The sequence below is a fragment of the Melopsittacus undulatus genome, chromosome 5 (genome assembly GCF_012275295.1).
Source record: "Melopsittacus undulatus isolate bMelUnd1 chromosome 5, bMelUnd1.mat.Z, whole genome shotgun sequence".
NCBI lineage: Eukaryota > Metazoa > Chordata > Aves > Psittaciformes > Psittaculidae > Melopsittacus > Melopsittacus undulatus.
Window position 1 is genome coordinate 6,406,984 of NC_047531.1, and position 21,360 is coordinate 6,428,343.

Here is a 21,360-nt window from a genome sequence, read left to right on the forward strand (position 1 = left end):
CACAGGATGGCAGAAAACTGCCTCAACCCACACGGGGGGAGGTTTAGACTGGAGGTTATAGAACGTTTCATCCCGGCATGGGCTGTGAAGCCCTGGGCAGGGCTGCGGTGGGGTCAGCATCCCCATAGGGTCTATGGGGCAGGGATGTGGTGCTCATGGCACGGTTTGGTTATGGGTACACCCCACAGCCCCCATTGCCATCCATGCCCCACAACGTGGCGCGCCCACCACTCCAGCTTTCCCGCGGCGCCTGCGCACTGAGGAGCGCGCCCGAGCTGTGGGCGTGGCCGCCTGCCGGCGCGCGCCTGAGGACGTGGCGCTTTGCAGCCAATCAACGTCCGCGTCTCCCCTCGGGGGGGCGGGGCTACGGCGCAGGGAGGGGCGGCAGTGAACCGGAGCGAAGGGGGCGGGGGGAGAGCGGAGCGTGGGCGGGCCGAAGAGAGGATGGACGGCCGAATCCACCAATGAGAACGCATATCGTAGCCGCGGGAGGGGCGGAGCGACGCTCTGATTGGTCGGCGCGCCGTGTCGGGGGGTTCCGTGCGGCGTGGCGCGGCGCCTGCTTCCGGTCGGCGGGAGCGGCTGAGGCAGAGCGGGCGGCGGCGGCGGCGGCGGCTCCGGTCACGGTGAGGGCAGGGCCGGGCCGGGCCGGGCCGGGACATGCAACGGGAGGGGAACGGGACCGGGACGGGGCCGGGCCGAGCCGGACGCGGCCCTCGGGGGCAGGCAGCGGCCGGGGCCGCTCTGCGGGGCCGCTGTGTGCGAGCGGTGGCGCCGGACCGGCCGCGCTGGGCCTCGGAGCGCCGCCGGGGCTGTCGCTATGGCAACAAGAGGGGGGGCATCGCTGTGGGACCACCCCCCCCGTCCCCATTTCCAGTGTTGTTCCCATAGGGATTGGGGGGGAGCAGCCGGTTGCTCCCGGCCGCGGGTCCCTGCAGCATCCCCGGGGAACGAGGGGTCCGACCTCATCTTGCAACCTGATCCCGGTGTCCCCATCCAGCACCGGGATAACGGGCTGCAGAGGGGGTGTGCGTATGGGGGGTGGGGTCCTGACCTGCGCGACCCCGTGCCCCCCCCCCCCCCCCAGTCCATCACCCTCAGTGAGCACCCGGGGCCGGCCGGTTCCTCTGTGAGCGGTTGTTCTGGGGTGTAAATGGGGTTTCCCCCTCCCCTGTTATCTTTTAGCGCCCGATAAGCCCCGTGCGTGGAGATAAGGCCTCAGTCGGTGCCGCTAGTGACACCACGTTCAGGTGATAGCTTATCAAAGGGACTTCCGAAGGAGCTGTGAGCGGGACAGGGCTCTGGGGACCCCCCCATGTCCCCCATTGTGTCCCCTTAGCCACTCAGTGCTATGGCTGGTTGTAGTAGGGCTGTGCAGAGGTGACCTGGGTTTACCTGGCAGCCCAGATCCTTTCCAAGCCAAAAGAGGGGCTGGTTCCCACATTCCAGCCTGTTTGCTGGTGGTCCAGGTATACCTGGCAGCCCAAACCCTTTCCAGGCCAAAATAGGGGCTTGGAATTCCCCAGTTCAGCCCATTATCTGGTGATCCAGGTTTACCTGACAGCCTGAGCCTCTTCCAAGCCAAACTGGAGACTAATTCCCACATTTCAGCCAATTCTCTCTTCTGTAGGGCTTTATTCCATGAAGTTAGCTGGGCTCCCAGGTTTGGATCCAGGCTTCCAAAAGGGATTTCCACCTGTGAATCCACTTGGAATATCCCATCAACCCCAGCATGGAATCCCATTTTCTCCAGCAGCATCGCAGCCAAACCAGCCACAGTCCCAGTTCCTCGGGAGACCCTGCTCCAAAGGAACACTTCCCACTGCCAATTGCTGCTTCCCACTTCCCTGTGGTTTGCTGCCAAGACCCTTTTATCTGGGAGTAGGGAGAAGCGTTGCCACCATATCCTTGGTTTGTGGTTTGCTTCCCTGTGGAGTAACATGTAACCCACCTCAAAGCCTCGTTTCCTCCTAAAACTCGGAGCTCCACGGGAAATTTGGGATCTTGGGATTCAATCCCATTGGTGGAGCAGCACAACTGTGAATTACTGATGCATAACAGGCTCATTTGTGGGGGTTTCATCATTCCAAGCGCTCAACCTGCATCTTCCACCTGCAGGGATGAGGCTCCTGCCTCCCAGTGCCTGGCACCAGGCCAGGATGTGGCTCCCAGGTCAGGTTGTCCCTTCCAGCTCCCTCCAGGCTGCTCCGTGTGGACACTGGAGATAGAAATCAGGCTCTTGCCAGTATTCCAGGTCAGCCCGTGCTCCAGGCCGGGCTGCTCTTGGGATGGGCAGGAGGTTCCAGCACTGGGATGTGCTCAGAGTGAACTGTGTGTAAATACAGATCCTGGTGGCAATTCGGAGGTCATGGCCACGCTGGATTGCATCAGAGGTGGATGGGAATTGTGGGTTATCCATGTGGATTGAGCTTGGATCGCAAAGAGGGTTGTTCCTCATCCCCTTTCCAGTCCTCCCAAGCTCCATCCAACCAGGCCTTGGACACTGCCAGGGATGGGGCAGCCACAGCTTCCCTGTGTCCCACCACCCTCATAGTGAAGATCTCCATACTGTCCCATTGAAAGCCATTGACTGTGTCCTATCCCTACATCCAATGTCATCATTCCCCCTCCGGTGTCTCCCTGGTTGGTTCCATGTATCCTTCCTCATGCTCCCCTCAGCTCTCCACCCTCATCCCATCCCTCTCCCCTCAGCATCCTCCCATTGCTCGATGCCGTCGTGGCAATGGGATCCCTCTTGCTTTTGGGTTCTCCTCCTGGTTTCCAGCTTTCCCAACAGGAAACCTGGCAATGCTCCTGCCTCCTCAGCATTTGGCTTCCCTCCTTCACTGCCTCGGCCTGCGCAGATAAATACATCTGGATAAATCCCTGGGGATTCAGTGGACTCCTCCACCTCATCCCAAGCACAGATTAATGGGAATGACTTAAATAAAAGGAATTCCTTTGCCTTCACACCGCGAGTAACCCATCGAGACAGGAAAATCCTTTTATTCCATTAGAAACGCCTTTCCCCCTCTCCTGCTTCTCCTTTCTGACCCCTGTGAGTGGTTGGAGCTGCAGGGACACTGAAACTTCTCATTTCCACAGGGGAAAATATCCTTTTAGGCAGTTTTGGGGCAGGATCACACCAATGGAATTCTGTGTGGAGAATGAGGTGGGATAGGCGCTTCAGAGGGGTTCTGTGGGCACCAGGAAGCTCTGAGACCTGTGTTATCTGTAACCAGGCCCCAGTAATGTGGATTAATTCATCCTTTTCCCCATGTAACTGGATTAACTTTATTGTTCTGAGCATATAATATGGATTAACTCATCCCTTTGCATGGATAACCTGGATTCATTCATCACTATGTCTACATAACTGGATCAAGTCTCTGTTCATCCCAGTTAACCTGTGTTAATTCATCACTTTGCCCATGTAACCTGAATGAATTCATCACTTTGGCTGGATAACCTGGATTAATTCAGTGTTTTTCCTACATAATCTGTGTTAGCTCATCACTTTCCCTGGATAATCTGCCCTAATGTATCACTTTACCTGGATAATCCCTATTAATTCATCACTTTGTCCCCATAACCTGATTTAAATAAGCATTTTGCCCAGATACCCTTTATTAAATAATCCTTTTCCCATATAATCTGTGTATAAGTTTGCCTGGCAAATCTGTAGGGATTTTGCCCCCATGCCCTGGATTAATCCATCATTCTACCTGGGTAACCTGGATTCATCATTTTGTTGGGATAAACAATATTAATGAATCATTTTGCTCCCATATTCTGGATTTATTCATCATTTTTTCCTAGATAATCCATAATAATTCCTCATTCTGCCTGCATAAACTGGACTAATTCATCACTTTGCCTGGATGACCTGGATTAATCATTTTGCCCATAGAATCTCCATGAATCCATCATTTTTCCCAGATAATCTGCACTGATTTATCTCATTGTCAGGATAATCCATATTAATTCATGATTTTGCCTGGATAATCCATATTAATCCATCCCTATGCCCACATAACCTGGATTAACTCATTTTACCTAAATAATTATGGACTAATTCCTATTTTTTCCCCTATAACCTGGATGAAGTCATCATTTTCCCACATAACCTGGTTGAATCCATCATTTCCCCATCATATCCCACAGTAACGCTTCACTTTGCGTGGAAAACCTGCATTAACTGTATTTTCCCCACTCATCCTGCACCAGCTCCTCATCCCTGCCCATTCTGATGCCAGAATCCCCCTTTCCCCTGCCTTACTGACCTCCTGGATGATGTTCCCTGTCCCGCAGGTGCCTCGGAGCCACCATGAGCATCCCTCAGCTCCTGCTGTGCCTGTCTCTGTCCATGCTCTGCATCTCCTCCAAGCCCACGGAGAAGAAGGACCGAGTCCACCACGAGCCCCAGCTCAGTGACAAGGTCCATGACGATGCCCAGAGCTTCGACTATGACCATGATGCCTTCCTGGGTGCTGATGAGGCCAAGACCTTCGACCAGCTCACACCAGAGGAGAGCAAGGAGAGGCTGGGGTAAGGCCATGTTGGGAAGGAACCGATCCAGCATGGATCACCTGGGCCATGAGCCTTCCCCTCGCTGTCTTTTGCACCTTGAGCTCTCGCAGGTAGAACCCATTAAAGCATCATTTTAGCACAGGTGGTGCTGAGGTCTCCACTGCAGATGTTGGGCTTGGCCTTCAAGGTCAGTTTGAGTCATCCCAACCATTCCCACTTGCTCCTAACCCCCCCAACCCTTAGGAATTCCACGTGAAATGAAGCGTCTCCCACTTTGCCATACTCCAAATGACCTCAGAGGGCTCCAGTTACCACTGGAAGGCCCGTGGGATTCCTGTGTGTTGTTATTCCCACTTGGGAAGCAGCTGGAGAGCCCCAAGTCAGGGAAAACAGGCAATCCCTTGAAAACTGACTTCTCCTCCAGTGTTTTTCCCCCCTTGCCACCTGCAGCCATCAGCACTGGGGGTTATTGGAGACTCCCAGCTCCAGCCCTGGCAAATCCCTGCATCCACAGCACTACAACCTCCTCCTTTGTGCTCCCGACAGCAGCTGCTCTCCCAGTTGTTCCCAATGGGCTTAGGAAAGCTTAAGCCTTTGGAAAAGGCTTGGCTTTGTGGTGGGATATTCCTCACCGTGTCAGGCTGAAGGTCTTGGTTTGTCACCATCCAAACTGCCCATTAACCCTCCAGCTTTGCCTGGTTTCCCTCTGTTTTCCCTATTTTTTCCCATGATTTGGCTTGGAAGTGGCCTTAAAGCTCATCTAATTCCAACCCTGGATTTGCCAGGCAAAATCTGAGCAATCCCATGTGCTTTAACATCCATATGGACCATCCAGGCTGCCGGCCCATGATAAAGGTGACCTGAAGCCAAAGAGGCTCTAAACTGGGAAAACTCCTTTGGATCCATCCATATCAGCCACCAAACTTGTCAATCCAGGTGTTTTTTTACAAGGAAAACAGCTTGGAAAGACGCTCTCCCTCCCCCTAAAAGCCAGAGCGGATGCAAAAGGCAACGTGGAGCTCTGGGATATAGAGCTACACTGGGAATTCCCCCCCGCTCCCGGCTTGTTTTCCTGACCCCGAGGCTGCGTTCACGGCTCCACACTTTGTAATTCCATTGTTCTGCTGAGTTATCTCCTGGAACAAGCTGGCAGTTGGGAGCGGGCCTGCCTCAGACTTTCCACTTGGAATGTTTTGATGGTGCCGTGGCTTTAAGGCTGTGGGAAGGACCTGCTTTTCCAGGCTCCTTTCACTGTGGCTCTTTTCCCTGTTTCTTGAGGTCATTGGGATTTCAGAACAAGCGTTCCTGTGCTTTGGTTGTTCCTTAAAAGCTTCAGGATAAGGGAATGCTCTGAGTTTCCCAGTGATAGCGCAGAGCACACGGATCCTCTTCCTTCCTTCCAGCTGCCTGCCCTGCAGAGCAGCTGCTGCCACCCCCTCCTTCCGTGACCAAAGTGCCAGAGTATGGGATTATTTTACCTAAAACTCATGGATTTGGTGGCTCCTGCCCTGGGAAACCGGCCTGGGAACGTTGGGCTTGGGCACGAAGCCGCTAGACCAGCTCGAAGGCTGGTTCTGCTCCAATGTATCCTTGTCCCAATGCCCAGCAGCCCTTTGTGTTGCAGCTGGGGGCTGTGTTCCCATCATTCCTGGCCAGAATTCCCACAAAAAGTGGGTTTATGTGGTATCTGCCCCTGTCCCAACCTCCTGGTGTAGCTTGTGCTCTGTCACCTCCTGCTGCTGCCACCACAGGCTTTGGTATCACAGAAACCACAATGGCTCTGATTTAACACTGGGAAGCAGCTGGGGGAAATTCCTCAGGGATTCCAGTCCTCAGAGCCCACTGTGGGATAATCCAGGGAAGGATGATGCCCACCAGCCAGGAATAATGTGTATTTAAGTGGTTCTGGCATCCAAAACACGGTGCATGGTCATCAAGCTGATTAAATCGAGTGTAAAGACATTTCCATAAGCAACCCAGACATCTTGAATGGTTTTATCGCAGTTTTCCACCTTTTGGGAATGCCCTTTGGCCCATCTGTGGCCTTTGCTTTGTGGGATAAGGACACTTTGGAGCTCTCATCCCTGGGCTTCAGCACACAGCACTGTGATGTGTTGTGCCGGCCCTGCGCCCTACAGACCCCACGGCTGCTCCTAGGAGTAAACCATGAGGAATGGTGAGGCTGAAGCAGCCCCTCTCCCCCCTCCTGGCCCGTGTGCATCTGCCTATGGATCCACATTCCTCCTTCACAGCTGCTGCTATAAATAACAGCGGCCCCGTGCCAGCGGCTCCGGTTTCTGCCTCGGGATAAACGGGTGGGATTGGACCTGGATGTGTCCCACCAGTGCCCTGGGAGGGTGTGCTCAGCCCAGAGACAGCCTTTGTGTTCCTTCCCAGTTTAGACTCGCAGACTGGTTTGGGTTGGAAGGGACCTTAAAGCTCCTCCAGCTCCAACCCCTGCCACAGGCAGGGACACCTTCCACTGGAGCAGCTGCTCCAAGCCCCTGTGTCCAACCTGGCCTTGAACACTGCCAGGGATGGGGCAGCCACAGCTTCTCTGGGCACCCTGTGCCAGTGCCTCAGCACCCTCACAGGGAACAGCTTCTGCCTAAGAGCTCAGCTCAGTCTCCCCTCTCTTGGGCAGGTTCAAGCCATTCCCCTTGGCCTGTCCCTACAGGCCCTTGTCCCAAGCCCCTCTCCAGCTTTCCTGCAGCCCCTTTAGGCACTGGAGCTGCTCTGGGGTCTCCCCTTCAGGAGCCTTCTCTTGTCCAGGCTGCCCCAGCCCAGCTCTCTCAGCCTGGCTCCAGAGCAGAGCTGCTCCAGCCCTCGCAGCATCTCCATGGCCTCCTCTGCACTCGCTCCAACAGCTCCACGTCCCTCTTGTGCTGCTGCCCCAGAGCTGGATCAGGGCTGCAGGGGGGGTCTCCCCAGAGCACAGCAGAGGGGCAGGATCCTCTCCGTGAGCTGATGCTCACGCTCTGGGGGTGCAGCACCCGCTGGGTTCTGTTGAGCTTCTCATTCACTGACACCCCCAGGTGTGAACAGGTTCATTTCCCAAGGTCTAAGGAGCAAGCATTTCCCCTTAAACCACCTCATTCCCGAAGAGCACAACCCCTGATGTGCTCGGCAGTGAGCAAAGGAGGTTCCACCTCCTCAGCCACCCTTTATCTGTCCAGACAAGTTGTCCATGTGGTCACTGGGATGAACCACCTTGGCCTGTCCGTATAGACCCAAGCCCTTCGTTTCCTTTAACTTGTGCTGGATTTCTCTCTGCGTTCCCCACAGAAAGATTGTAAGTAAGATAGATGAAGACAAGGACGGGTTTGTAACGGTGGAGGAGCTCAAAGCCTGGATTAAGTTTGCCCAAAAACGGTGGATCTACGAGGACGTAGAGCGGCAGTGGAAGGGGCACGACCTCAATGAGGACGGCCTTATTTCATGGGAGGAGTATAAAAATGCCACCTACGGCTACATCTTAGGTAGGTTTCTACTCATGGGATACAACCTGTATGGAGCCGGCGCTTGAAACTTGCTGTTTTGTTTTTGTAGAGTGATTGTAGCTAAAATAGACACGGATAAGGATGGGTTTGTGACCGAGGGGGAGCTCAAAGCCTGGATTAAGAAGGCCCAGAAGAAATACGTGTATGACAGTGTGCAACGGCAGTGGCAGGAGTTTGACATGAACCAAGATGGATTTATCTCCTGGGATGAGTACAGGAACGTGACGTATGGCACGTACCTCGGTAAGGGACGAGGTGGCCCCGGCTGGTGGTGGGCTCGAATCAATAAAGCAGAGGTATGAGGAGCTCCAATTCCCCCCCAAAAACCTCCAAATTGACCTTCTGGTGGCATGAATCAAAGGGGAAAGTAAAGATGGGGGAGAAAGCACCCCCAAAGTGAAGGTGGGATCAGCACATGGCTTTAACTCTGCTTTATTGATGTACTTCACTATGGAATGGAGCTCAGTTGGGAGCAAGGCCGGGGGGCAAGGCCCTTGTGGAGTGCTTCCTGGCAAGGAATTATGTAGTCATGGAATGGTTTGTGTTGGAAGGGACCTTAAAGCTCCTCCAGCTCCAACCCCTGCCACAGGAAGGGACCCCTTCCACTGGAGCAGCTGCTCCAAGCCCCTGTGTCCAACCTGGCCTTGAACACTGCCAGGGATGGGGCAGCTGGAGTTCAAACCATTCTGTGTCCCACCACCCTCATAGTGAAGAACTCCCTAAGATCCCATCTAAATTCCACCTTCTTCCTTCTGAATTTCAAGCTCCTGGTGGCATTTAGCTCCTGCAGAGAGACACCAACTGCCCCCTAGGCTATAGAAGCTTCTTTTTTGGGTGTCTCCACCTAAATCATTGGAAGATCTTTAGCAAAGAGTCTTCTCCTTGTGCACATCTCCCTCCTTCCCCTTATTTGGGGGATATCCCCCTATCTATCCCCTTTATCCACGGAGTCTGTAGGTTTTGCCACCCAAATCAGGTCAGGAGCCCTCATGAGGAATTAAACCACCCCAAGGAGTGAAGTAAGAAGAAGCTCTTCGGGGGTTAAGACATTAAGAAGCTCTCCCAGCTCCTTTGCCAGTTGTTCCTGCCTCTTGGAACGCTGACATATATGGTGTGATGAGCTCCAGCTTGAGAGCATGAGATAAGGTTTTCATTGACTAAATATTGCCAAAGATGGTCAAATGCTCTGCAGGACCTATGGAAGCTCTTGCCTCATCCATCATCCTTGTTTCTGAGCTCCTTTGGAAGGAATTGGGGGGAAGGTTGAGGTTTGCCTGGAGAAACGAGCCCCCCAAAACCCCACCAGGTCTCACTGAGCTCCTCAGGGCTGGGACAGCTTCTCTTATCCATTAGTTGGGTGTTGTTACAAAGCTCAAGATTAGGTCTGGCCTATCTCCTCCTCTAAATCCAGGCTTCAAGCAGGAGGAAAGGTCCTGGGATGGTTTCACTGTGCTTTTGGGGGTCCATGCAGTGGGATTGATGAGCTGGGGGTGTAAAATCCTTCATGAACCCCACTTTAATGGGTTAAACCCCCTTAATGAGGAGAACCTCAGTGAGGAAACCAGTTCTTAAGCTTCAATAGCAAGAGAGGAGAGTGCCTCAGCCCTGCCATGGACAGCATGGCCTAAAGGTGCCTCAGGGCCTGGTATCTGCTGCCAAATGCCCTTGGCACATGCTCATCAAGCTGCTCCCACATATTTTATCCATACGGAGCACCGGGAACATCCCAATCCCCCCATTCTCCTGCCTAAGGCCGCGCTTCCACGCTCCTTGTATCAGCTGGAATCGCTTTTCCACCTCTCCTCTCTGCTGGAGCCGTTCTCCAGCACAAAGCTCTCCCCTCCCTCTCCCCTCTCCACCCGGAGCAGTGTTGGAAATGCCTCTGGAAATACCTCGGGAGAGTTGAGAGGCAGCCAAGAGGCCTCTGATCCCGGCCTGGAGTGAGCACATCCCAATCCCGGCGCGTGGGAGCCGAGGCACCTCCCTCCCTGCTGAGGGTTGCAGGAATGCCGGCCTTTTGTCATCCCGGAGCAATGCTTTTGGGTGGGTTTGGGGTGGTTTTAGTCACCCGCTGTGGGGATGAAATAGCTCACAGCAAATTGGTGCCAGGTTTTAATCCGTTCCTGAGCATCCAAAGCCTTTTGATGGGTAAAATGGGATGCTGAAGTGAAAGGAGCCCCGAAGCTTTGTCTGGGAGTGAGATTCCCTTTAAAACTTCCTGAAAATAGGAATTCTAATAATAATAACAACACATTTTTCCCTCTTTGAGCCCCCCCAGACTCTCACTGCTGGCTGCCAAACCCCAAATATCCCTGTTTCTCTTGTAAAACTGGAGCCTGTGGAATTGCGCCAGAGTCATTCCCTGGCTCTCAACCCATCCACCTGCCTTGGAAGACATTTCCCTTGTGCCACCAGTGTCAAAGGGGCTAAAATTCCAAGTATTTTGGGGGGCAGCTTAAACCCCAAATCCAGTTAAACCAGCATCTTGCTCACTTCCCAGTTAAAACTCAATCCAGTCCTATGGTTTTCCTTTGCTTTCGGGGTGAAACCTCAGGAATAGAATAGGAAACATGAGGTTTAATTGTGCTTTAGAGCAGCTGAATCCCCCCTTTTGTCCTAGATGCAAGCAGGGAAGGGACTGAGCCTTATCTTAGTCCAGGCCTTGGCTCTTGCTTAACTTTACCTTCGGCTCCAGCCTCTTCCATCCCTGTTTTCCCTATAGGCTTCCCAAACAAAGCTGCTGCCGGTATCCTGCTGTCGCTGTGGCTATATCGGGTGTCCATATGTGCCCAGCTATTCCCGCTGTGGGTGATGGATCCCGGGCTTTGGAGCAATATCCCCTTACACATTCTGCTCCAGAAATAGCCTGGGCTGAGCCTCTGGGCCCATGGCAGCCAAAATAACCCCCCCACACACACTCCCTGGATCCAGAGGGCATCTGGGAATGCTGCTCCTGCAGCTCCGGCTGGGACTGGTGCAGGAGGGATGTGAAGGCTGCTGTGGACAAGGGTTAGGAGAGTGGGGTTGGGTTGAGGTGGGGATGTTGGGGTTGAGGTTGGGTTTCAGGGGAGGACATTGAGGATTTGGGGTTGGGTTGTGGATGTTGAGGTTGGAGTTGGAGATGTTAGGTTTGAGGTTGGAGCTCAGTGGAGGACATTGAGGATATTGGGGTTGGGGTTGAGTTGAGGGTGTTGGAGTTAGGTTGAGAAGGTTGAGTTGGAGATGCTGGGGTTGAGGTTGGGTTTGACTTGAGGATGCTGAGGTTGGGGCTCAGTGGAGGACACTGAGGATATTGAGGTGGAGTTGAGGATGTTAAGATTGCATTGAGGATTTTGGGGTTGGGTTGAGAAGGTTCAGTTGGAGACGTTGGGATTGAGGTTGGGGTTGGGTTGAGACAGTTGAGGATGTTGGGGTTCAATGGAGGACATTGAGACATTGGGGTTGAGGTTGAGGGAGTTGAATTGAGGAGCTTGAGATTGAGGTTGGGTTGAGGATGCTGAGGTTGCATTGAGGAGCCTCAGGTCATGCTGCTGATACTGTGTTGTGCTTCTGACGCCCATGAGCCAGCTCCCCCTGCCCAAGCTGAGCCCTGGCTCCTTTCTTCCCCATAGATGACCCGGACCCTGACGATGGCTTCAACTACAAGCAGATGATGGTGCGGGATGAGCGGCGCTTCAAGCTGGCTGACAAGGATGGGGACCTGACGGCCACCAAGGAGGAGTTCACGGCCTTCCTGCACCCCGAGGAGTACGACTACATGAAGGACATTGTTGTGCAGGTGGGTGGCCTCATCCTGCTGGTGCTGAGCACCAGGAACTGGCCTGTGGTAAGATCCTTGGTACTAGGGGGGGTTTGGTCCATCCTGAGGCTGGATCAGTGCTGGGAAAGGAGGGGGATTCCATGGGACTCAGCATCATCTCCTTGCAGGAAACCATGGAGGATATAGACAAGAATGGAGATGGTTTCATTGACCTGGAGGAGTACATAGGTGAGATATCACTGTGTCTCTTGCTTGCTTCATCCAGCCTGGAATTTGCTGCTGGAATGTGTTGTCCCATCCCTTCCCCCCTTGGAATTTTATCTCTCTTGACCTCCTGACTTTAGACCTTGCTTTGACCTCATGGTGGGATTCCTGTGTTATATCCTGGTGCTGGGGGCTTGGGGTGGGAAAAGCAGCTCCCAGATCCTGGAGGGATGGGTCTATCTGCCCAAAACTTGGGATTTATCCATGGTGGGGGGCTGCTAACTCCAAAATACATCAGGAGAAATGCTGCTTTCCTCTCCACATGGATTTGGAGAGGGATTTAGGGATATAAAGTGAATCCTTGAAGGTGGAAAGGGGCATCTGGTCAACGTGTCTGTCAAGGGAGGCATCTCAGCGGTCCTTCCCTTGGGAAGAGGTTATTGGAATGATGTCCAAGCAGATACTGTGTCCTGTAGGTGACATGTACAGCCACGATGGTGATGCCGACGAACCCGAGTGGGTGAAAACGGAGCGGGAGCAGTTTGTGGAATTCCGGGATAAGAACCGTGATGGCAAAATGGACAAAGAGGAAACCAAAGACTGGATCCTCCCTTCCGATTACGACCATGCTGAGGCGGAAGCACGGCACCTTGTCTATGAATCCGACCAGGACAAGGTGGGAATGGCACCGTGGTGTGAGGAGCACATGTGGGTGTCCCATCAGGGCTGTGCTCAGCATCCATGGAGGGGTTGAGTTGGGTTTGGTGGACCAAAAGAAGGGAAAACCATGGGAAAATGGGATGTGATGGAGGGCTGAGGATGGGAATATCCCCTTTTCCCTGCAGGATGGCAAACTGACCAAGGAGGAGATCGTGGAGAAGTACGACCTGTTCGTGGGGAGCCAGGCCACGGACTTCGGGGAGGCCTTAGTGAGACATGATGAGTTCTGAGCCTGGAGCCATTCCCACGTAATTTATTGCTTCCAATTCCTGGGATTTGATGGTCGGAAACATTTGGGGGCTCCCGAGCCCGGTGGGTGTCAGGCGCTGAGGTGCAATGTCGCCAACGAAACCCTCTCTTCCCGTCCTCTTTCCATCTCCTCCTTCCTTCCCGAAGGGATGGGGAGATGCTGTTGGGAGACCCCACGTTTCTGAGCGGCGCTTTTGGGGTTCAGCTGGGGGTTTTTGGGGTGTTTTGTTTTAGATTGCCTCATTTTCTGGTGGTTTGAGCCACATTGTCTGGGTTTTATACTGGGAGGGTTCCGTGTGACGTGAAGGAACTTCTCCTCTTCCTCCTCCTCCTCCTCCTCTTCCCAAGCAGCCACCTCCTGCCTTCCCCTTCACCCCCCCTTGCTCTTGGCCTTTCCTCCTTGGGGTGGACTCCAACAAACAAGGCATTGACTTTACTAAACCCCAAATCCATTGAACCTGATGGAAACCCAGCACTAACCAGAGCTGGAGCAGAGCTGGGATTGGGATGGATCCGGTTCACCCAACCCAACCGCTCTTGTCCTGCTGGAAGAGCTGGAACCACCAAACCCCCTCTCCATTGGCCTCAGTTGGCCACCATCGTGTCCTCCAGTCATTAATGGGCCTGTTAATGAACCACCAATGTGGTGGTGGCTTCTTGTTGCCCATCCAAGTGTTTTCCCTCTTTTCCACCCCGGAATGTCGCTCCAAGTGCCTTTAATCCAGCCAAACACCCCCATTCCGAGGAGAAACGGCCCAGCCAGGGCAGGATGATGATGATTAACAATGTTAATATTAATAGTATCCATAATTCCCTTGTTTTTAAACCATGTGGATCCGGGAATGTCATGATTCCATCCTGGCACCAACTGGCATCAACATGGATCTGACTGGTTGAGAGGTTGGTGCCGGTCACTGGTTGAGGGGATGTATGGAACATCCACCCGGATTCTGCCCTCAATCCCACTCTAGGGGTTAAACCACCAACCACAGGGATAGGTGCTCTTCCCAGTTGGATTTGGATAGAGCTCAGTGGTGGATCCAATGATCCCGGTCTGGGATTTGGCTCCAACTTCCTCTTCCCAAATGGATTTGAAACTGGGAGTAGCATTAAAGACTCCAGACACTAATTCCCTTCCCGAATTCCCGTCCCCTCATCCCACCGTGTTTATTCCCTGGGTGTTTGTTGGGATGGGTTCAGTTGTGTCCAACTGTGGCTCAATAAATCCCGGTTCCATCCACCCCACGCTGCCTCCTGATGGAATTCCTTTGGCTTTATCCCAGAATCCGGCCCTGGAGGGGTGCCCTTCCCTTGGCTCGCCTAGAGCAGGATGGGCTCCAATGGCATCGCTTCCTTTGGAAGTGCTTACATGGGTGGAGAGGGTGGATGCGGCCCCAGGATTGCTTCCCACCTCCGCCATGAGTTGGGATATGGGGATCCTGAGACTATGGGGGAATGTGTGGGGCTGGGGGGGGTCCTGCCCTCTTGTTCCCAGCTCTGTGGATGGGATCCAGCCCCATGGATGAGCTCCCAGCACCACTCCAGCCCCATGGATGCAGTTCAAACCCACACCAGCCCTGTGGATGGGATCCAGTCTTGCCCCAGCCCCATGGATGTGGGGCTCAGAACCACCACAGCCCCATGGATGAGGCCCCAGCTTCACCCCAACCCGATGGATGGGATCCATCCTTGCCCTAATCTCATGCTGGGATCCAGCCCCATGTGTGGGGGCTCAGCACCACCCCAGCCTCATAGATGAGATCCAGAAGCACTCCAGCCCCATGGATGAGGGGTCCAGAAGCAGCTCAGCCTCATGGATGGATGGTGGACACCATCCCACATCCCTGCCTGTGCATCCTGGGCAGGCCAATGGTGCAGAGCCCCACAGTGACACCTCCATGGGGCACAGCACTGTGGGGCTGAGCCCCACTCGTGGTCCCCCCATCCCCACCCCATTGTGGGGGCCACAGAAGCTCATTGAATTGGGACCAGGGGGGTGCTTTATTGTTCCACCAGCAGCACCTACATCCTGGGGGTGGCCCCAGCCCCATAGCAGAGCTCCTCAGCTGGGGCTGACCTGGCTGGAGGACACGGAGGAGACCTCTGTCCTCTGGGCAGAGCTGGACATGTCCGAGTCATCCGTCATGGGCTTCCCACAGACCATCTCCATGATGCAGCCACGGAACTGGAAGGGGCAATGGGGGGATCAGCCCCATGGTCCCCATCCCTGGCACCATCTTCTACCCCTTTGGTAGCACCTTGGTCCCATCTCCTGGCTCTAGGGATGTGGAGATGCCCAAGTGTCCCTCATGCCCATCCCGAGGGGTTCATGGGCATCCCTGGGTTATCCTTGTACCCATGGACATCCCAGGGTGTTCCCAGTGTCTGGGTGCCCCTTCATGTCCTCAGTCCCCTTGTGTCCCTGGTCTCCATGGGCATCCCTGGGTGATCCTGCTCCACAGATGTCCCCCACGTTCCTGGTCCAGGGATGTCTTTGGGTACCCCAGTGTGTCCCCATTGCCCTGGTGTCCTGGGATGTCCCCTTCATCCATGTGTCCTGTGGTGTCTCTGTTGCCCTGGTGTCTGGTTATACTTGGGCACCCAGGGGTGTCCCCATCATCCTTATGTCCCCTTGGTCCCCCAATGTTCCTGAACCCCTGGGTGTCCCCACTGACCATATGTCCCATGATGTCCCCATCATCCACATGTCCCAGGTCCCCAGATGTCCTTGAGCACCTCGGGGTGTCCCCATTGTCAGGGTGTCCCCATCATCCAGGTTTCCTTGCATGTCCCTGTCATGCTTGTGTCCCATAATGTTCCAGGAAAGTCCCTGGTCTCCAGACATTCCCAAACCCCTGGATGTCCCCATTGTCTATGTGTCCATGGATGTGCCCACTGTGTCCTATGGTGTCCCCATTGCCCAGCTTTCCTTACATGTCCCCATTGTCCATGTACCCCATGGTGTCCCCATTATCCAGGTGTCCCCATCATCTGTGTCTCCCATGATGTTCCCATTATCTGGGTGTCCTGGGGTGTCTCTGGGCTGTCCCCATTACCCCCGTGTCTCACGGTGTCCCCCCCACCCGTGTTTCCCTGGGTGCTGTGCACCTGTTTGTTCATGAAGCAGTAGATGATGGGGTTGTAGACGCAGGAGCTCTTGGAGAAGAAGGCAGGGATGGTGACGAGGCGCAGGTCGATGCCGTGCTCGCGGTTGTTCACCATGTACATGGCCAGGGCCGCGTAGGGCACATAGCAGACGCAGAAGGACCCGACCATCACCACCACCATGCGCGACACCTCCCGCTCTGCCTTCTGCGTCGTGGCCGACTCCTGCTGCTGTGCTGCCACCTGCGCCAGGCACGGGGACCAACCCCATCCTGCATCCATCCCACATCCATCCATCCCACCTCCATTCATCCTGCATCCATCCATCCTGCATCCATCCATCCTGCATCCATCCATCCTGCATCCATCCCACATCCATCCTGTATCCATCCATCCCACATCCATCCTGCATCCATCCATCCCACATCCATCCCACATCCATCCATCCCACCTCCATCCATCCTGCATCCATCCATCCCACATCCATCCCACATCCATCCTGCATCCATCCATCCCACATCCATCCCACATCCATCCTGCATCCATCCATCCCACATCCATCCCACATCCATCCATCCCACCTCCATCCATCCTGCATCCATCCATCCCGTACCCATCCCACATCCATCCCACATCAATTCCTCCTGCATCCATCTATCCCGTACCCATCCCACATTCATCCCACATCCATCCATCCCACATTCATCCTGCATCCATCCATCCATCCTGTACCCATCCCACATCCATCCATCCTGTACACATCCCACATCCATCCATCCTGCATCCATTCCACATCTATCCGATATCCATCCATCCAGCACCTATCCCACATCCATCCATCCACCTGCACCCTGGCACCAACACCTGTGTCTATACTGCACCCATCCATCCCATATCCATCCATCCCGTATTCATCTCATATCCATCCGTCCCACCTGCACCCAGGCACCAACACCTGCATCCGTCCCACATCCATCCATCCTGTATTCATCCATCCCACCTCCATCCATCCTACCTCCACTCAGGCACAGACACCCATGGGCACCTGCATCCATCCCACATCCATTCTGCCTCTGTCCTTCCCCATCCTGCCTCCATCTCCATCTCTCCTTCCCCACATCTCCATCTCACCTCCTTTCCACCCTCTGTCTCCCTACATCTCTGCTGCTTCCCATCCCTCTTTCCTTCCCTTCCACCCTCCCTCCCTTCCTGTGACCATCTCTCCTTCCGCCCTCCATTCTTCCCTTCCTCCTTCCTTCTTTCCCTTCATCTCTCCATCTCTCCATCTCTCTTTCCATCTCTCCTTCCCTCCATTTCCACCTCCATCTCCATTTCTCCATCTCCTTCCCTCCCTCCTACCCAGCATCACTCTCTCTCCTCCTTTGCCCATCCCTACTTTCCTTCATCCCTCCATCTCCCCCTGTATCCCCCTCCATCCATCCCTCCCTCCCATCCTGTCCCATCCCGGTGCGGCACTCACAGCACGCAGGGCGCTGAGCAGCTGGGAGTAGGAGAAGATGATGAGGGACAGGGGCACAATGAAGCAGAAGATGAAGAGGAACCATGTGTAGTACTCGCTGCGGTACTTGGTGCCCACCGTGTACCAGTCGGGGCCGCAGGAGCACTGCAGCCCCTCGGGCACGTACCTGTGGTGCACCGCGCTCAGCACCGCACCTGGCACCCCGCAGCACCCCATCGTACCCCTATGGCATCCCCATGGCACCCTATGGCATCCCCATGGCACCCTATGGTATCCCTATGGCACCCCTGTGGGATCCCATGATACACTATGGAACCCCTATAGCATCCCCCATGGCACTTTATAGTATCCCTATGGCATACCCATGGCACCCCTGTGGGATCCCGTGATACCCTATGGAACCCCTATAGCATCCCCATGGCACACTATGGCATCCCTATGGCACCACTGTGGGATCCTGTGATACCCTATGGAACCCCTATGGCATCCCCCATGGCACCCTATAGTATCCCTATGGCATCCCTATGGCACCCCTGTGGGATCCTATGGAACCCCTATGGCATCCCCATGGCACCCTATGGTATCCCTATGGCACCACTGTGGGATCCCATGATACCCTATGGAACCTCTATGGCATCCCCCATGGCACCCTATAGTATCCCTATGGCACCCCTGTGGGATCATATGGTACCCTATGGAACCCCTATAGCACTCCATGGCACATCTGTGTCACTCCAATGTCACCTTATGACCCCCCCATGTCACCCTAGTGCTACCCATTTCACCCCGTGCCACCCCATGTCACCTCATACCCCTCTGTGTCACCCCATGTCACCCACCCTCTGTCACCCCATGTCACCTCCCTGCTACCCCAGCACACCCCATAGCACCCCAATGTCACCCCGTGCCCCTCTCCATCACCCAGAGCCCCCCATGTCCCACCTGCTCCACCCGAAGAAGGGGGGGATGGCGACGCCGATGCCGATGACCCAGGTGGCCACCACGACCACCAGCGCGTGCTTGGCGGTGAAGCGGAAGTTGCCCAAGGGCTTGCAGATGACAATGTAGCGCTCGAAGGCCAGGAAGGCCAAGGACCAGCCTGTGACCAGCCCTGGGGACACCATGGATGGGGATCAGACCAGCTCACCCGGCTCGGGCAGCCCCACCAGACCATGGGGTCAAACCAACTCCTATGGGTCCAGTAGACTGGGGTGGTCAACCTTGTCTTGGTCACAGTCAGACCAGCCCAGCTCCTCTGAGCCCCATCAGATGGTGGTGGTCACCCTACCTACAGGCATGATCAACCACCAACCAGCTGATCATGGTCACTGCAGCTACAGGTCCAGCAGACCTCAGTGGTCAACCCTACTTTGAGCCCAATCAGACCATGGTGGTCACTTCAACCCCTATAGGTCCAGCAGACCCCAGTGGTCAACCCAACCTTGAGCCCAATCAGTCCATGGTGGTCACTTCAACTCCTATAGGTCCAGCAGACCCCAGTGGTCAACCCTACCTTGAGCCCAATCAGTCCATGGTGGTCACTTCAACCCCTATAGGTACAGTAGACCATGGTGGTCAACCCTTCCTTGAGCCAAATCAGACCATAGTGGTCACCTTAACTTCTCCAGCCCCACCAGATTGTAGTGATCACCCCAACTCCTACAGGTCCAGAAGTGCATGATGGTCACCCCAGCTCCTACAACCCCAGCACACGATGGTGGTCACCCCTACCTACAGCCACACCAGTCTATCATGGTCACTCCTACAGGTGTAGAAGGGCACAGTGATCACCCCAGATTGCAGTGGGGTCATCTCAACCCCTAGGGTTCCAGCAGTCACCCTGCTTCCAGCACTACCAGGTGATGGGGGTCACCCCAACTCCTAAACCCCAGTAGAGCATGGTGGTCACCCCTGCCTACAACCCCACCAGGTTACAGTGATCACCCCAACTCCAACAGGTCCACAAGACCATGGAGATCAACCCTACCTCAACCACCTATCTCAAACCATAGTGGTCACTCCAACTCCACCATCCCCACCAGATTATAGTGGTCACCCCAACTCCTATAGTTCCAGCAAACCATGGTGGTCAAGGCCACTTTGAGCCTCATTAGGCCATGGTGGTCACCGCAATTCCTCCAACCCACCCAGACCACGGTCACCCCAACTCCTCCAACCCTATGAGATGATGGTGTCTAACCCAAGTCTTCCTCCCCCATCAGTCCATCATGGTCACCCCAACTCCTCCAACCCTACCAGATGATGGTGTCTAACCCAAGTCTTCCTCCCCCATCAGTCCATCATGGTCACCCCAACTCCCTTAGCCCTATGAGATGATGGTGTCTAACCCAAGTCTTCCACCCCCATCAGTCCATCATGGTCACCCCACCTCCTCCAACCCTACAAGTCAATGGTGTCCAACCCAACTCTTCCATCCCCCAGTGGTCACCCCCACCTCCATCCCCCTATATGACCACGGCCACCCCCAAACCTACCTGCGGTAGCCCCCATGAAGCCCTCAAAGGCACAGACGTGCTTGCCGAAGACGAAGTAGCCCTGCGAGCTGGAGACGAAGACGGTGAAGATGCAGATGATACAGGCGAGGAACCCACAGAAGGAGATGTTCACCAGGATGTAGTTGAGTGGTTGTCTCAGCTTCTTGTACTTGATGGTGACCACCAACACGATGGCGTTCAATGGGGTGCCCACCATGAACACGAAGCCCATGAAGGCCGTCTGCAGGTAGAAGGCCCATGGGGGGGCAATGTGGTACTGGGGACCGTCCCAGGGGCCACCGATGGACCCGTTCTTGAACAGGTAGAACTCCTCCTCACCCGACATCGTGCCTGGGGAGGCTGAGGGGGGGGATCGGGGGTTCCAGACCTCCCCTTCTCATATACCCTTGTCCCAAAGCCGCTTATGGGCTGAGGGGGGATCAGGGCTTCAGCCAGGGGCAAACTTGGGGATTAGGAGGGGCTAAGCCCGGCTCAGGTCCTAATCCCTCTCCTTAACCCGGGCTGAGACGATTGTGGGGCTCCCGGGGGATTTTGGGGGGGAAAGGAGGAGGAAAGAAAGGGTTTGGGGGGGGGGGGGTAAAGGAGGGGTTTGGGATGCTCACAACCCCAGGGACACAGCAGGGACCCCAAGGTGGGTGATGGTGGTTGGGGTGGGCTGGGGGGAGAAGGGGTGATGGGGAGATCCCAATGGAACCCTCAAGGTGGTCCCAGCACTCCAAGGGGGTGGATAGAGATGGAGAGGATGCTGGGGGGGGATTAATGGGGGCAGTTTGGGGGTGCAGTGCAGGGGGGCATTCACTTTGGGGGTGCACTTCTAGGGGGTGCATTGCTGAGGGTTCATGGTTGGGGATCACTTGGGGGTGCACCGCTGGGTGTGCACGATTGGGGGTGCATTTCAGGGGGCATCGCTTTGGGGTGCAGGGCCGAGGATGCATGGCTGTCTATTCACTTTGGGGGTGCAGTGCTGAGCAATGCACTATTGGGGATGCACTGCAGGGGGATGGATATATTGATGGGGGGGTGACTTTGGGGTGCACTTTTGGGGGGGTCACTTTAGGGCAGCACTGCTGGGTCTGTGTGTTCATTTTGGGGTGCACTTTTAGGGGTCACTTCGGGGTTCCCTGCAGGGGTTCATTTGGGGTTCACATTCAGGGATTCCCCCCCCCATACAATGTTTCTCGCCCCCCCCCCCCAGCACGCAGCCACGCTGTGCTCTCACACAGCGGCTCGTTGGTCTAGGGGTATGATTCTCGCTTAGGGTGCGAGAGGTCCCGGGTTCAAATCCCGGACGAGCCC

General features: G+C 55.0%; 2 protein-coding genes and 1 non-coding gene across 4 annotated transcripts; 2 read left to right on the forward strand and 1 right to left on the reverse strand.

Moving 5' to 3' along the window:
* Window positions 1-560: 560 nt before the first annotated feature.
* On the forward strand, window positions 561-12,944 carry CALU (calumenin). 2 transcript variants are annotated; one of them, XM_034062983.1, is made up of 7 exons: window positions 561-626; window positions 4,312-4,548; window positions 7,816-8,009; window positions 11,642-11,808; window positions 11,958-12,018; window positions 12,471-12,670; window positions 12,840-12,944. In XM_034062983.1, exons 2-7 carry the CDS (start codon window positions 4,328-4,330, stop codon window positions 12,942-12,944), a joined length of 948 nt encoding a protein of 315 aa, XP_033918874.1. In that variant the 5' UTR covers window positions 561-626; window positions 4,312-4,327. The 2 variants fall into 2 exon arrangements, with proteins under 2 accessions (XP_033918874.1, XP_005141853.1); XM_005141796.2 differs by lacking the exons at window positions 561-626; window positions 7,816-8,009 and adding an exon at window positions 8,080-8,273 and having other exon boundaries at window positions 4,328-4,548.
* Window positions 12,945-14,945: 2,001 nt separating this feature from the next.
* Window positions 14,946-20,407, reverse strand: OPN1SW (opsin 1, short wave sensitive). Its single transcript, NM_001311081.1, is given in 5 exon segments — window positions 14,946-15,148; window positions 16,072-16,311; window positions 17,549-17,714; window positions 18,491-18,659; window positions 20,044-20,407. Coding segments are annotated over 5 exon segments (1,044 nt in total). The 5' UTR covers window positions 20,390-20,407; the 3' UTR covers window positions 14,946-15,025.
* Window positions 20,408-21,288: 881 nt separating this feature from the next.
* Window positions 21,289-21,360, forward strand: TRNAP-AGG (transfer RNA proline (anticodon AGG)). Its single transcript has one exon. It is a non-coding gene; the product is annotated as a tRNA-Pro (tRNA).

What these genes read in the sequence shown, in the direction of transcription:
- CALU (XM_034062983.1), top strand. Translation starts at nt 4,328, where the DNA reads ATGAGCATCCCTCAGCTCCTGCTGTGCCTGTCTCTGTCCATGCTCTGC. An exon ending in CACCTACGGCTACATCTTAG is followed by an intron (nt 8,010 to 11,641) that starts GTAGGTTTCTAC and finishes TCTTCCCCATAG; the next exon opens with ATGACCCGGACCCTGACGAT. An exon ending in TGACCTGGAGGAGTACATAG is followed by an intron (nt 12,019 to 12,470) that starts GTGAGATATCAC and finishes TGTGTCCTGTAG; the next exon opens with GTGACATGTACAGCCACGAT.